The 14,498-nt window shown below is 46.9% G+C and overlaps 1 protein-coding gene across 1 annotated transcript in view; it reads left to right on the top strand.

The window, feature by feature from the left end:
• The window catches only part of PDE6C (phosphodiesterase 6C), a 50,390-nt gene that overhangs the window by 14,507 nt on the left and 21,385 nt on the right, over positions 1 to 14,498 (top strand). Inside the window, exons 5-11 of the mRNA XM_008052180.2 lie at positions 118 to 192; positions 2,269 to 2,333; positions 2,437 to 2,503; positions 6,084 to 6,131; positions 8,961 to 9,110; positions 10,542 to 10,685; positions 11,902 to 11,970. Of these exons, the coding sequence (XP_008050371.1) occupies positions 118 to 192; positions 2,269 to 2,333; positions 2,437 to 2,503; positions 6,084 to 6,131; positions 8,961 to 9,110; positions 10,542 to 10,685; positions 11,902 to 11,970 (618 nt within the window). The remainder of the gene's footprint in view (positions 1 to 117; positions 193 to 2,268; positions 2,334 to 2,436; positions 2,504 to 6,083; positions 6,132 to 8,960; positions 9,111 to 10,541; positions 10,686 to 11,901; positions 11,971 to 14,498) is intronic.

Here is a 14,498-nt window from a genome sequence, read left to right as displayed (position 1 = left end):
ACGGTCTGAGGGACAGTGAACTGGCCCCCTGTTTTAAAAGTTTGAGGACCCCTGATTTAAGCTATTATAGGTTATAGCACAGTTTGCTTAATAACATTTAAATATAATGTCCTGCAGGAATTCTATGACGAGTGGCCAATCAAGCTGGGAGAAGTTGAGCCTTACAAGGGCCCGAAGACACCAGATGGCAGGGTACGTGCATGTGTCATCCTTGCTGTAGGCCAAGCGTGGTGCCAGGCACTAGCCCTGAGAGACCACGGTGTGTAGAGCAAAGAGCACCGGACTCGGAAGGTCTGAGGTTTAGTCCTGTGGCTCTTTGTGGGACCCCGGGGCAGTAGAAAGAGCACTGGACAAAGAGTTTGCTGAAAATGGATTTGTAAGTTATTGAACACATCCCAATTTGACATCCTAGGGCATGACACCTGTTAGCTAAGAGATAGACACACCATGACACGCAGCCCCAACTCAGCTGCGTGGCCCCTGCCTGGATTTATTGTTTAATCTTTCTGTTTCCTTTTATGCAAGGCCAGGGCTTGGGAGACCAGTGGTTCTCAACAGGGAGGGACATGTCAGAGACACATGTACAATTTTTTTGTGTGTGGAGACGGGGTCTCGCTGTGTTGACCAGGTTGGCCTCAAACTCCTGCGCTCAAGTGATCCTCCTGCCTTGGCCTTCCAAGTGCTGGGATTATAGGCATGAGCCACCCTGCCCAGACACAAATTTTAACAGAAAAAATTTAAAAGAAAAAAAATGCCCTTCTTCAGATGGATGGGACTGGAATCTCCAGGGGAGGGCTGGGTTAGGTTTGCTTTCCCCAACGACTGCAAGTGTCGTGAGCAGACAGGAAAGAGAATTGAATGGGATAGGATGTGTCCAGGGCTCAGGTTCAACATCTGCTCCGTGAAGTGGAAAGACTAGTTCTTCCAGAACCTTCCAGCTTTGGGGAGGTATCTGCCGACCCCTGTTTCTGAGCTGCCTGTTCAGTTACTCATGTGCTGGGAGAGGGTCGTGCACTCACAGTACACAGTGTACAATTGACTGAGGTTGAGAAATCACATGGTTTGTTCTAGTGAAGTCAGTAATGTCAGGTACTTGCAGACCACAAAAAGAGTTCGGATGAAAATAAAAACAGACTAGTGGATGATTTGGTAGCCCAAGACTCCCCCCAAAAGCTGTTTGGAGGAGTTCAGCTTTTTTTTTTTTTTTTTTTGAGTTGGAGTCTCACTCTGTCGCCCAGACTGGAGTGCAGTGGCCGCTCCCGGCCACCGCAGCCTCGACCTGCTGGGCTCCGGCGATCCTTCCACCTTAGCCTTCCGAGTAGCCGGAATTACAGGCATGCACTACCATGCCCGGCTGATTTTTTGATTTATTGTAGAGATGAGGTCTTGCTGCCCAGGCGGGTCTCGAACCCATGGGCTCAGGCAATCCACTCACCTCAGCCTCCCAAAGGCGTGGGATTACAGGCTGAGCCACCGAACCCGGCTGGAGTTCAGCTTTTTAAAAACTAAATTTAGACCAGGCATGGCAGCTCACACCTGTAATCCCAGCACTTTTGGGAGACTGAGGTGAGAGGATTGCTTGAGCCCAGGAGTTGGAAACCAGCCTGGGCAACATGGTGAGATCTTGTCTCTACAAAAGTTTAAAAAAAAAAATTAGCCAGGTGTGGTGGTGCATGCCTGCAGTCCCAGCTACTTGGAAGGTTGAGGCAGAAGGATTGCCTGAGCCCAAGAGGTCAAGGTTGTGGTGAGCCATTATCGTACCACTGCACTCCAGCCTGGGTGACAGAGTGAAACTCCTGCTCAAGAAAAACAAACAAACAAAAAACCTAAATTTAGTTCAGTCTTCTTTCTTTTTTTTGAGTTGATGTCTAGTCGCTGGAACTACAGGCACATGCCACCACACCCGGCTAATTTTTTGATTTATTGTAGAGATGAGGTCTCGCCAAGTTGCCTGGGCTGGTCTTGAACCTGTGGGCTCAGGCAGTCCTCTCCCCTTGGTCTCCCAAAGTGCTGGGATTATAGGCGTGAGCCACCATGCCCAGCCAATTTAGTTCAGTCTTGTACGTGCAGATAAACAGCCAATGATATTTCTGGTTTTATTACAAGCTTGTAATCAGGATATGAGTAGTTTGACAGTTTAGATTATGAAAAAAAGTTTGATTGGGAGATAAGGTACTATTTATAAGAGTTTCAAAGTTCACATACTTTGTGAAAACTGTTTTCTTTGGGAAATAGCATTATTCTCATAAACTCCCCCTTCTCTCTTAGGAAGTCAACTTTTATAAAATCATCGACTATATTTTACATGGAAAAGAAGAGATCAAAGTGATCCCGTGAGTACTGTCATGCCATGGCTGTGGGAGGTGCCGTGTTGTCTTTTTCACACAGTGCACTTCTCTAGATGGCAATGACTGTTTCTCCTCTCGTCTCCCCAAGGACACCTCCTGCTGACCACTGGACGCTCGTTAGTGGGTTGCCAACCTACGTGGCTGAAAATGGATTTGTAAGTTATTGAACACAACCCAATTTGACATCCTAGGGCATGACACCTGTTAGCTAAGAGATAGACACGTCGTGAAAAGAAGAACACACCAGATAAGGGGCCGATGAGCACAAAGGTGGGGACAACAGCCGCTGGACACTGCTGGGGGAGGGTAAGGGACACACAGCCACACACTGGACCTCAGGTCCACTGTTGGGGGAGAGAGGGCCCCCTAGAAGCCCAAACCTCACCTGTGCGCAATTTACTTATATGGTCAATTCTCACAGGGACCCCACAGTACCAAAATAAAAATTTTTTTGAGTTGGAGTCTCACTCCTTTGTCCAGGCTGGGGTGCGGTGGCACGCTCATGGCCACCCCAGCCTCGATCTGCTGGGCTCCGGCGATCCTTCTGCCTCAGCCTTCCAAGTAGCCGGAACTACAGGCGCATGCTATCACATCCCACTCATTTTTGATTTATTGTAGAGATGAGGTCTTGCCAAGTTGCCCGGGCTGGTCTCGAACCCGTGGGCTCAGGCAATCCACTCGTCTTGGCCTCCCAAAGTGCTGGGACGACAGGCTGAGCCAAAAAAAAAAAAAAAAAAATTTTTTTTTAAAAAAGAATACGCCAAATAAGGGTGAGATGACTATTTCTTGGGAGACAAATGAGAGAGAATCTTGGCTCTCAAATGTAATTTAATTGGAGACGTCAACACAGACACACAGAAGGTGCCGGAGACATGTATACACATTTTAAGAAAGAAAAAATCTGTATTAAAATTGTAGTACTCCATATATACGGACAACAAAAGATGAATACAAGTCACCGCTGACTTCTGCAATTACAAGAGGTGCTCAAAGTGGTTATCCTCAGGCTAAAAAGTAATACATAGACTACGCCGCTTCAAATGTGTGTCTTTTTTTGGCACCCCCGGCAATTAGCGCGAGAGTCATCCGTCTCTCGACTTCTTCCTCTGCAGCTGCACACATTGTCTTTAGAAATCAATGACTGGTGATTCAGTGACGAGGTTTAATTCTGTCTCGAGTACCTTGGCCGATTTTTTGAAGCATGAATGAGAGATGAGGGCTGGTGTGGGGACTTCTGAGGTCACAGTCTGGGCCTCTGCGATGCTGGCCTGACTGTCCATGCTTATCAGAGGCTTGAAGGGGTGGATGAAAGCAGAGATTGCGGATGAAAGCAGAGATTGCAGGTGAAAAGGTCAGGAAGGAGGAATAAGCTGCTTTTTGCCTTTTCTAAACACACTTGAAGGATGCTCAGCCCATCAGCTACGTAATTCATTCAAGTTAGGTCATGAAATTCATGGCTGGCACAGAAGGTTCCTTACATTCTTAGGCTACATGGAAGGTGCCCCAAAAATGTATACACGTTTTAAGAAAGGAAAACGCTGTATTAAAATTGCAATATTCAATATGTACCGATAACAAGAGGTGAATACAAGTCACGTTTGACTTCTGCAATGACAAGAGGTGCTCAGAGCGGTTCCCGTGAGCGTCCAGACACTTCTGATGACGGCGAACGACCTCAGGACGCGTTGCCGTGAGAGGCCTCCCGGGTCACACACAGGACCACGCGTCTCAAACTCATCACGCGTTTGTTAGCCGTGTCGGAGGTTCTGTTGCACACTCACGCCTCTGTTGTCGTTGGACATCCACAACGTTCTCGAATTTCAAATACCACTCCAAAATGGTCTTGCACTCCTTGAACGACACCTGTGCTTCCGCCATTTTCTTTGACTGTCCTGCCTGTCGCCTGGTGACCCTAGCATTCATTTGATGGGTGCCATCTTTTGGGCAGACATTATCTGACACGTGGCTGCCGTAATTCAATTCAACTTCAAAAAGCAATATGTAGACAACATCCCTTAAAATTTGTATATGTTTTTTGGGCACTTCCAGACACGTTTACAAAAATGTTGAAAGATTGTCACATTTTCTCTGGGATGATCTCTTAGAAAGCACTTACCTTGGGGCCGAGAGGCTGTCGGGGTTTGGTGTAGCGGTTGTAGAACCTTTGGACCTAGTTAGACTGTTAATTTTTTTTTTTTTTTGAGTTGTGAGTCTCACTCTATCGCCCAGGCTGGAATGCAATGGCACGCTCGCGGCCACCACAGCCTTGATTTGCTGGGCTCAGATGACCCTTCCGCCCCAGCCTTCCAAGGAGTTGGAACTACAGGCACATGCCACCATGCCTGGGCTTTTTTTTTTTATTGTACAGATGAGGTCTCACCAAGTTGCCCAGGCTAGTCTTGAACCCGTGGGCTCAGGCGATCCTCTCACCTTGGCCTCCTAAAGTGCTGGGATTATGGGTGTGAGCCACCACGCCTGGCCTAGACTGTTAGATTTTCGTGACTTTTGTGAGCAAGTTGTTCAGCTGTTGGTAGCTTGACCTCCCCCATGGTGGGAGTATTTGCACCCTGGTAATAGAAACTGAACAAACCAGGAGAGCTGATTTCACCAGCACCTGTCTGGAGATCACAGTTCTAGTTTCCATCCCATGAATTTGAACAAAGCACTTGACCTCTTTGGGCTTCCATTTCCTCATTTTTAAGAAGAAAAGTGCGAACTTAATCACTAAGATGTCCTCCAGCTTTAAAATGCTATGACTTCAGACAGGTACAGTGGCATATGCCTGCCATCCCAGCATTTTGCAAGGCCAAGGCAGGAGAGGATGGCTTGAACCCAGGATTTTGAGGCTGCAGTGAGCCATGATGGTACCACTGCACTCCAGCCTGGGTGACAGAGTGAGAGCCTATTTCTAATAAATAAATAAACCAACCAACCAGCAAATAAAGTGCTGTGATTTTAAGTATCTCATAGGAAGGCACAGTCTTTTATTTGTGGATATGACCCGAGGTACGGGAAATTTTTTTTTTTTTTTTTTTTTGAGTTGGAGTCTCACTCTGTCGCCCAGACTGAAGTGCAGTGGCCGCTTCCGGCCACCGCAGCCTCGACCTGCTGGGCTCTGGTGATTCTTCCGCCTCAGCCTTCCAAGTAGCTGGAATTACAGGCGTGCGCTACTACGCCCGGCTGATTTTTTGATTTATTGTAGAGATGAGGTCTCACTGCCCAGGCGGGTCTCGAATCCGCGGGCTCAGGCAAAATTTTAAATAACCCCAATGGAATGCCCTTAAGGCTGCGAGTAGCAGCCAAGTGAATCCCTATCTTGGGATAACAGAGCTTCTCTGACTTTTTCCTACTGCCCCTTAGACACCTTCTTCTAACTCAGATCCCACCTTAGAAATAAAAGGACCCTCCCGACGTGGCTGCGCACAGCGGCGGCCTCTCTAGGTGGCCTCTCCTCTCCTGGGCCTCCACCTCAAGCTGTTCTGAACTTGAAGGGGATTCCTTAGAGACTGGGAGGGTGGGAAGGCGTGGCAGGGGGTGCTCAGTGTCACCGGCCTCAGTGAGTTGGCGGCCTCGGTGGCCTGGCCAGGGCCCAGTATGGGTGGCCTGCCCGCAGGCCGCCAGGCACCATGCAATAAACCCTCACTCCCTGCCTCCCTTCTTCCTCTGCTCTGGGGTTGACATGGTCGCCACGCGATGCTTCAGGTGAACTCTCTGTGATTTCCTCTTGCCTTTCAGATCTGTAACATGCTGAACGCCCCTGCAGACGAGTACTTCACCTTCCAGGTAACCATGCCCTGGGCCACCCCCACTCAGGGCTGGGGTGGAGGCGGCTTCTCTCCCCGTCCCTTCCCCCCGTCCCCAGCCTGCCTTACGCGCAGGTGTGGCTGGCGGGCACACACAAGGCAGTGTCCGCTCGCCCTGCTGGGCCGGCGGCCACCAAGTAGCAGATCCTTCCGAGAAGGGAAGAGTCTGGGGAGAGAAAGATAAGTGAGAGGGTGATGGGAGTCCCCGCGCCTCCTCCAGGGATGCCCTTTAATCGTCCTCTCCACCCGGTGGAGACCTGCTTCCTGGAGGCCCCACCTCCATCACTGCCAGGAGCCTCTGAGCCAGCCCCCCGTGTCTGCCACCCTACCCACCCCACCGCCTTTCAAGCCTAGCTGGGGCTGTGGGGGACTCATCCCGCCCCTTCCCAAGCCCATCGGGCCCACTGGAAGGACTGGCCTGTCGTCTCTGTCACCCCTTCTCTATCTGTACACCCCTCTCCACCTGTCACCTGTCACCCCCTCTACCTGCCCACCTGTCACCCCGTCATCTGTGACTTCTTTTCTACCTGTCCACCCCTCTTCATCTGTCACCCCACCTGTCCTCTCTGTCACCCCCCTCTACCTGTCCATCCCTCCGCCTGTCACTGTCATCTCTGTCACCTCCCTCTACCTGTCCACCCCTCCTTATCTGTCACCCCACCTGTCCTCTCTGTCACCCCCCCACCTGTCCATCCCTCCACCTGTCACTCCATCACCTGTCACCCCCTCTCTGCCAGTCCACCCCTCCCACCTGTCACCCCCATTGTCATCTCCATCACCTTCTTCTCCACCTGCTCACCCCTCCTCACTTGTCACCCCCACCTGTCATCCTCCCCACGTGACCTTGGAGATGCACTGGCTATCTGGTTCTGCAGCCCCTTCTTTCCCACCTTCTGTCACTTGTTCTGTGTCCCGTGTTGACCAACGTCTAGTTGGAGCCCTGACCCCAGGCAGGGATGGAGACCACCCTCCCGCAGCACCGCCAGGGCCTGTCCTTCTGTCGGACACACACAAAACCCATGGACAGAACTGCCGCCTCCCTGGCAGCAGGGCCACGCGCACCTGGGAGGCCCGTTCTCCCTCCCTAGCTCCTCGCACCTGCCTGTCCCTCCCTCTGTGCCCGACACGGAAAGCAGCAAACACCACCTGCTTGCACGTGCCCAGCTCCTTCCTCCTTGGAGTTAAAGGCTGCTTGTGGTCACGTTGTGCCCAGCCTGAGATATTTATGGGTGGATGCCCGGTTGAGTGCGCAGCAAGGCAGAAGAGGTCAATGAGTTTCTAGAGTCTGACCCCAAGAGCCATCGTCTGCACAGGGAGAGGGGATGGAGCCACCCGGAGACCCAAGGCTTCTGCCCAAGGTTGGGGGCCCTGGGCTTTTTCCCATGCCACACTGTGGCCTGCAGGAGCAGCCATGAATGGGCTTGATCACCCTGGCAGAGAGGAGGCCCGGACCTCCCTGGGGTCTTGGGCAGTCGCCTCTGTGGGGTAAGCTTCCCATCCACAGGGATTTCCTGGCGCTCCCGTGAATGTGTGTGTCCAGATCTGCGTCTGGGGGACATGGAGCAGCCAGGGCTGCCAGGCGAGGTCCACTGCCACATCTGACAGAGGCCCTGCTCTGTGTGGCCACTCCTAGCCCAGGACCGCACGTGGCAGGGACACCAGGACAGGCCCGTTCCTGGGAGACAGCCGAGTCCCTCTACAGGCAGCTGTGCCCTAGGACTCCCCAGCTGCCCTGCAAACTGCTCCAGAACTGCACGTGTTCTCAGGGGCTGCCTGGCCTTCCGTCTTCACTCTCCTTCGCCTGGGTCAGGGCTGCCTCTAAGTACCGATAGTGGCTGTGTGGTCCTGGCCATGTTCTGACACAAAGTAGGAATCGCACATCTAGCGCCCCAAGATTGTCCATCCTTGAAATTAAAATTAAACAAGGTGGCGAGTTGTTGGGTGGTGGCCATTGGGGAGCAGTCCAGGGGAGACTTGAGTTGATGGAGTGCTCTGTGTCTCCATGCTAATGATGGTTGAAAATCTGCACAAAGAATAAATTTGCATAGAATTCTATGTACACAAGGAACAAATTTGCATAGAATTCTATGCTCCCAAGGAATACATTTGCATAGAATTATATGCACCCAAGGGATACATTCACATAGAATTATATGTACACAAGGAATACATTTGCATAGAATTATATGTACACAAGGAACAAATTTGCATAGAATTATATGTACGCATATTGGAAATCACACTTGCATAGAATTATATCATATACACAAGGAATAAACTTGCATAGAATTATATGCACCCGAGGGATATATTTGCATAGAATTATATGTACACAAGGAACAAATTTGCACAGAATTATATGTACACACGGAATAAATTTGCATAGAATTATATGCAGCCAAGGGATGCATTTGCATTTGATTATATGTACACAAGAAATAAATTTGCATAGAATCCTATGTGCACATGGAATAAATTTGCATGTAATTATGTATACATACAGAATAATTTGCATATAACTATATATACACGTGCATACAAATAAGCGCATATAAATCTGGTGAAACCCAAATCAGCGCTGTGGACTGTACAATGTCTGTTTCTTAGTTTTGATACTGCTCTACAGTTATATAAGATGTACAACAGTTACACAACTATAGCTACACAACTGTACTTACCATTGGGGGGAATTGGGTGAAGGATACATGGAACCACTCTGTACATTTCTTTTGCAGTATCCTGTGACTTTATAATTATTTCAAAATTAAAACAAATTTTTTAAAGTAACCTGTTTCCTTGTTGTTTGTAGAAAGGACCTGTAGATGAAACTGGTTGGGTCATTAAAAATGTTTTGTCCCTGCCTATTGTCAACAAGAAAGAAGACATCGTGGGCGTAGCCACATTTTACAACAGGAAGGATGGAAAACCTTTTGACGAGCATGATGAACACATCACTGAGGTGCGTGTGCTAAGAAAATCACGGAGGTAAGGGAAATCCACAAAATAACAGAGCTGATTGCTTGCTATTCTGCAACAATATTTTGAAGGGCAATTAAGACATGAGTCACACATAGCTGTAGCCAATGTGTTGTTATTCTGTCATTTCTATTTCCTGACATCTATAAACTGTAATAGTTTCTACCCAGGTATAAAATTTTGGCTTAGCCGGGCTCGGTGGCTCAGCCTGTAATCCTGCGCCTTTGGGAGGCTGAGGTGAGTGGATTGCCTGAGCCCGCGGGTTCGAGACCCACCTGGGCAGCAAGACCTTATCTCTACAATAAATAAAAAAAAATCAGCCGAGAGTGGTAGCGCATACCTGTATTTCCGGCTACTCGGAAGGCTGAGGCAGAAGGATCGCCGGAGCCCAGCAGGTTGAGGCCGCGGTGGCCGGGAGCGGCCACTGCACTCCAGTCTGGGCGACCGAGTGAGACTCCAACTCAAAAAAAAAAAAAAAATTTTGGCTTAAGTCCGGGCACGGTGGTTCACGCCTATAATCCCAGCATTTGGGGGGCTGAGGCAGGAGGATTGCTTGAGTTCAGGAGATGAAGACCAGACTGGGCAATAGTTTTCGTCTCTAACAAAAAATTAAAAAATTAGCCAGGTGTGGTGGTATGCACCTGTAGTTCCAGCTACTTTTGGATTGCTTGAGTCCAGGAAGTCAAGGCTGCAGTGAGCTTTGATTGTGCTACGGCACTCCAGCTTGAGTAACAGCGAGAAACAACATAAAATAAAAATAAAATAAAAATTTGGCTTTAAATTCTTCACAATGCTAGGAAGATGGGAAAGAAAACTTCCCATCATTAAACAGGAAACCCTGTTTAATCTTTAGTCCTAATTGATGGTATGGGTGTTGATAACTCTCTCTTCTCACAAAGTATTCATGGTGCATGGTACACTTTGAAAAGCAGGAGCTCAGGCAGTGCTATTGTCTCAAGTCAATTATTTTTATCTTTTGAGATAGGGTCTCACTTTGTTGTTCAACCTGCAGTACAATGGTGTGATTCAGGCTCACTGCAGCCTCGACCTCCTGGATTCAGGCAATCCTTCTGCCTCAGCCTCCTGAGTAACTGGGATTACAGGCACATGCCACCACATCCAGCTAATTTTTATATTTTTTGTAGAGTCGAGGTCTCACTATGTTGCTCAGACTGGTCTCGAACTCCTGGGCTCAAATGATTCTCCCTCCTTGGCCTCCCAAACTGCTGGGATTCCAGGCGTGAGCCTCCTTGCTTGGCCTGTCAAGTTAATTATTAGTATGTTTTTCTTAGATTAAAATAAGGAACAGGTTGGTGGTGGAAGGGAGATTGATAAGAAAAGCACCCAAATCATTGTCTCCAAATCGATTTTCCTTTAACCTTAGAGATTCTGAATCACCTTTTATACATTTCAGACTCTCACACAATTTCTTGGTTGGTCTCTTCTAAATACGGACACCTATGAAAAAATGAATAAGCTGGAAAATAGAAAAGATATCGCTCAGGAAATGCTCATGAACCAGACCAAAGCCACTCCTGAAGAAATTAAGTCTATTTTGGTAAGTGGGGAATTCAGTCCCGTGGACATCAGGTGGTATCAAACTTCTGGAAGTCTCCTAATGACCCAGGCATCTGACAACTGAGAATAGGTTTAGTCCTGGACTGAGAGCGAGACAGAGATGGATGGGTTGGAAGAGGACACCAATGACCCAGTATACACAGACCCTTACTGGATATACAGCCCTCTTGGTCAGAATAGCACTTTGCTAAAAACAGCTCCTCGGTCTGTAAGAACTAGAGGAATAATATCTACAAGAAAAAAAATTTCTGGGAAAGGAAATTTATCAGTCAGCTATTGTCATGTAATGCTGTGTAACAATAACCATAACATGGCAGTGGTATTGGTTGTGAGCAAATATCGCTCACTCGTGCATTTGTGGGTTGACCAGGCTTTGATGGTCCTTGTCTCCAAGCTGTGAGTTGAGTTTACTTCATGTGTCTCTCAACCTTCTTGGGCCCGCAGCTGATAGATGTCTTCTCACACTGATGGCAGATGTGAGTAAGCCCAAGCCTAACCTGTGAAAGCACACTTAAGTCTTTGTTCCCATCACATTCATGAAAATTCTCATTGTCCAGAGAAAGTCACCTCACCAAGCCCAACATCATGGATGATGGAGAGCCACAGTGTGCTCGTCTTTACAAAAACGAAGGGAAAATAGCTTGTGTCTACCATCTCGGTTCCTTTTATTTCCCTCACTTTTAGAGTGTGTATCGGTGTCGTTTTGCTGGAGTGGTTTTTATTTTTATTTTTACTTCTTGGTTTGGTTTTGCTGAGTGGTTTGAGAGTTAGAAATTTTGTCTGAGATGATAAAGATGAGACGGTCTTGGAAGAAGAAATGAAATTGTTACAAGCGAATAGAAAAACAGATATATGCCACTCATTCTCTTTCTTTCTTGCCTACAATACACACAGCTCACACCTACTGGCTGTTTGTGGTTGCTGTTGTTTTTAAATGACAGCTACTGTTACCATTTTTGGAGAATTCAAGACGTCGATTTACTGTTACCATTTTTGGAGAATTAAAAATATCAATTTGATTATTTATCGGGGGGAAAACTCTTGACAGTCAGGCGGGACCAGTTTACTTTGTATTAAGAATGCATCTTTGTCATGGAACTCCATATATTTTGAATGTGTCTTAACTGATTTGAATAGTAATCAGACAGAGGGCTCCTTCGAAGGAATTTCTCACTTCAATTACTTTTGCATTTTAGAAATTTAAAGAGAAGTTAAATGTCGAGACACTTGAAGACTGCAATGAAAAACAACTTGTCACAATTTTGGTAAGTGTTTTCTTTCTCACCTTAATGCCTGTTAAATAAAATACATTAGGAAGCGACCTCTTGCTTTTCCTGTAAATGTTGAGTTTCCTCTTCCCTGACAACTTTCAAGGCTAAAAAGAAAGGAAATTTCTGTGAATGACTGATCTTCCCTGTTCCTTCATCTTTTCCCTTCCGCCCAATCTACAGGGATGATTTAGAGTCGCCGCTAATCTAGACCGCTGCATAAAGGACTTCGGGCACAGAATCTGGGGATATCATGGCATAGTCCCTTTTAATAGCTTTGGGTCACACCACGGACACCCCAGGGGACTTGGTAGTTACAGCAGAGCACAGACCCTTCTAGACCCAACCATCTTGCCATCTCCAGCTGCTTTTCTGGAGTCTGAAGGAATTCCATTCTTTCCTGTTGTTGCTGGTGGGACACCCCTGTTGTTTCTGATTGAAATTAACTTCCTTCCATTTCACTGATTTTGTTTTTTGTTGTTTTCAGTCAACTGCTAAACTCAGTAAGTTCTGAATTTCAGAGATGGGTTTTTTTTCCCCCCAGTTTTGGAATGTACATTTAATTTTTTTCCTTAAGGTTCTAGCTCGGTATCAAAACTTTTCATCATATTATCTATTTTAATTATCTTTCCCTGTATTTTAAAAAACATATTGATGATTATTGTTTGAAAGGATTCCTTTTAATACCCGAATCACCTATTGATCTGGTTCTACTGTTTATTTTTGCACTTGGGTTTTAGTCGTTTGATCCTGTCTTAAAGCATGCTTCATGCTTTTAATTAATTAATTAATTTTTTATTTTTTGAGTAAGAGCCTCACTCTGTCACCCTGGCTGGAGTGCAGTGCACAATCATGGCTACTGCAGCCTCAACCTGCTGGACTCAAGCGATCCTTCCACCTCAGCCTTCCAAGTAGCTGGGTCTGCAGGCGTGCATTATCACACCCAGCTAATTTTTTGATTTATTGTAGAGGTGAGGTCTTGCTACGTTGCCCAGGCTGGTCTCGAACTCCTGGGCTCAGGCAATCCTCTCGCCTCGGCCTCCCAAAGTGCTGGGATTACAGGCATGAGCTACTGCGCCTGGCTCTGCTTCAATGCTTTTTAAATTAAAAACCAGACATTGTGAATACAAACCTGTAGGGCTCTGAGTGATATTATCTTTCTGCAGAGAGGGTTAGTTTTTCTTCTGGCAGATGAAGAGAGTTGGTTTTTGATTTTGTTGGGGATAATCTTTCTTGGTTCTCCTCTTACTACTATGATGGAGCCCTTATTTCTGCGGCTTTTCTGGGATCTCATGAAAACTTGGGGTACTTACCAAGACCTCTAGATCCATCCATTTCAGAGGCTTGGATTCCATCTGATTGAAGTGGAAATAATATCACATTTAATTTTCTTACTAACTGCTACATCCTGTTTTCTGCTGCCCCTTTCCAATCTGTCATGTAAATGATCTTTCTAGACAAAGACACATTGACTGTCTTACCTTCTCCCTTCTCAACTTTTTTTTAAATAAAAAAAAATTCTTTTTGTAGAGACGGGGTCTTACTATGTTGCCTAGGCTGGTCTCAAATTCTGAGACTCAAGTGATCCTCCTGCCTTGCCCCCCTCCCCAAATGCTGAGATAGGAGGCAGCCACCATGCCTGGTCTCCCTTCCCATCTTTTTTGGGTTGTATCTGCCCACCCTGGCCCTTTGCTCTGCTACCAAAGGGCCATTGGCCTTTGATCACTTTTTGAGGGCTCAGTCCCCACCTCCAGCTTTTCATAGTACCTTAGCTCTCTTTGGTCCCACTTTCCTCGGTCTCCCTCTGAGCACCATCCTCTCTGCTTGGCCCCGAAGACGATTCTTCCCTTCATCTACCCTCAGCAAGAGGCAACTTCTTGCAAAACAAAACCTCAGTTGACATCCACGACACTAGAAATTCTCTGGTTCTCTATTTAGAGGTGGAAGAACCCCAGTTGCAGAAGCAGTAAAATGGGCCAAGAGCCCATAGATTTACCAAAAACAAAACCAAAAAACAACAACAACAAAAAGCCCATCCTGTTTTGAACGTAAAATCTTCTCTGGGCTAATCTCAAATCATTGCTGCATAAAACGTAGCAACTTAAGCAAATATTTCAGAGGCGTTCTCCAAAATTATCGTGACGTTGTTTCTCAGCTACAGAATGATTCATCCATCTCCACAAACACCAATTCCTTCTCCAGGTGAGCCCTGTAACTTAGGTTCAGGGAAGGCTCCATCCTGTTTTCCAGGTGTAACAATAGTACTGGACAGGAGTGGGAGGGGCCCGCCAGGTTCAGGGGCAAGCCATTGTTTGGCTTCACACAGCCGTGGACCATTTGGCGCTGAAATTTGCACCAATAGATCAAGAGCTGTTCCCGGAGAAACCTTCAGCTTAGGGAGGGAAGGGGACCTGCTTTTCCCGTGTTTGTGTTGTTAGTGTAATATATATATATATATATATATATATATATATATATATATATATATATATATATATATATATATATATATATACACACACACG

This window comes from Carlito syrichta, unplaced genomic scaffold (genome assembly GCF_000164805.1).
Source record: "Carlito syrichta isolate Samal-C Ts95f unplaced genomic scaffold, Tarsius_syrichta-2.0.1 Scaffold260196, whole genome shotgun sequence".
In the NCBI taxonomy this organism is placed as follows: domain Eukaryota; kingdom Metazoa; phylum Chordata; class Mammalia; order Primates; family Tarsiidae; genus Carlito; species Carlito syrichta.
This window is presented reverse-complemented; position numbering and strand designations above follow the sequence as displayed.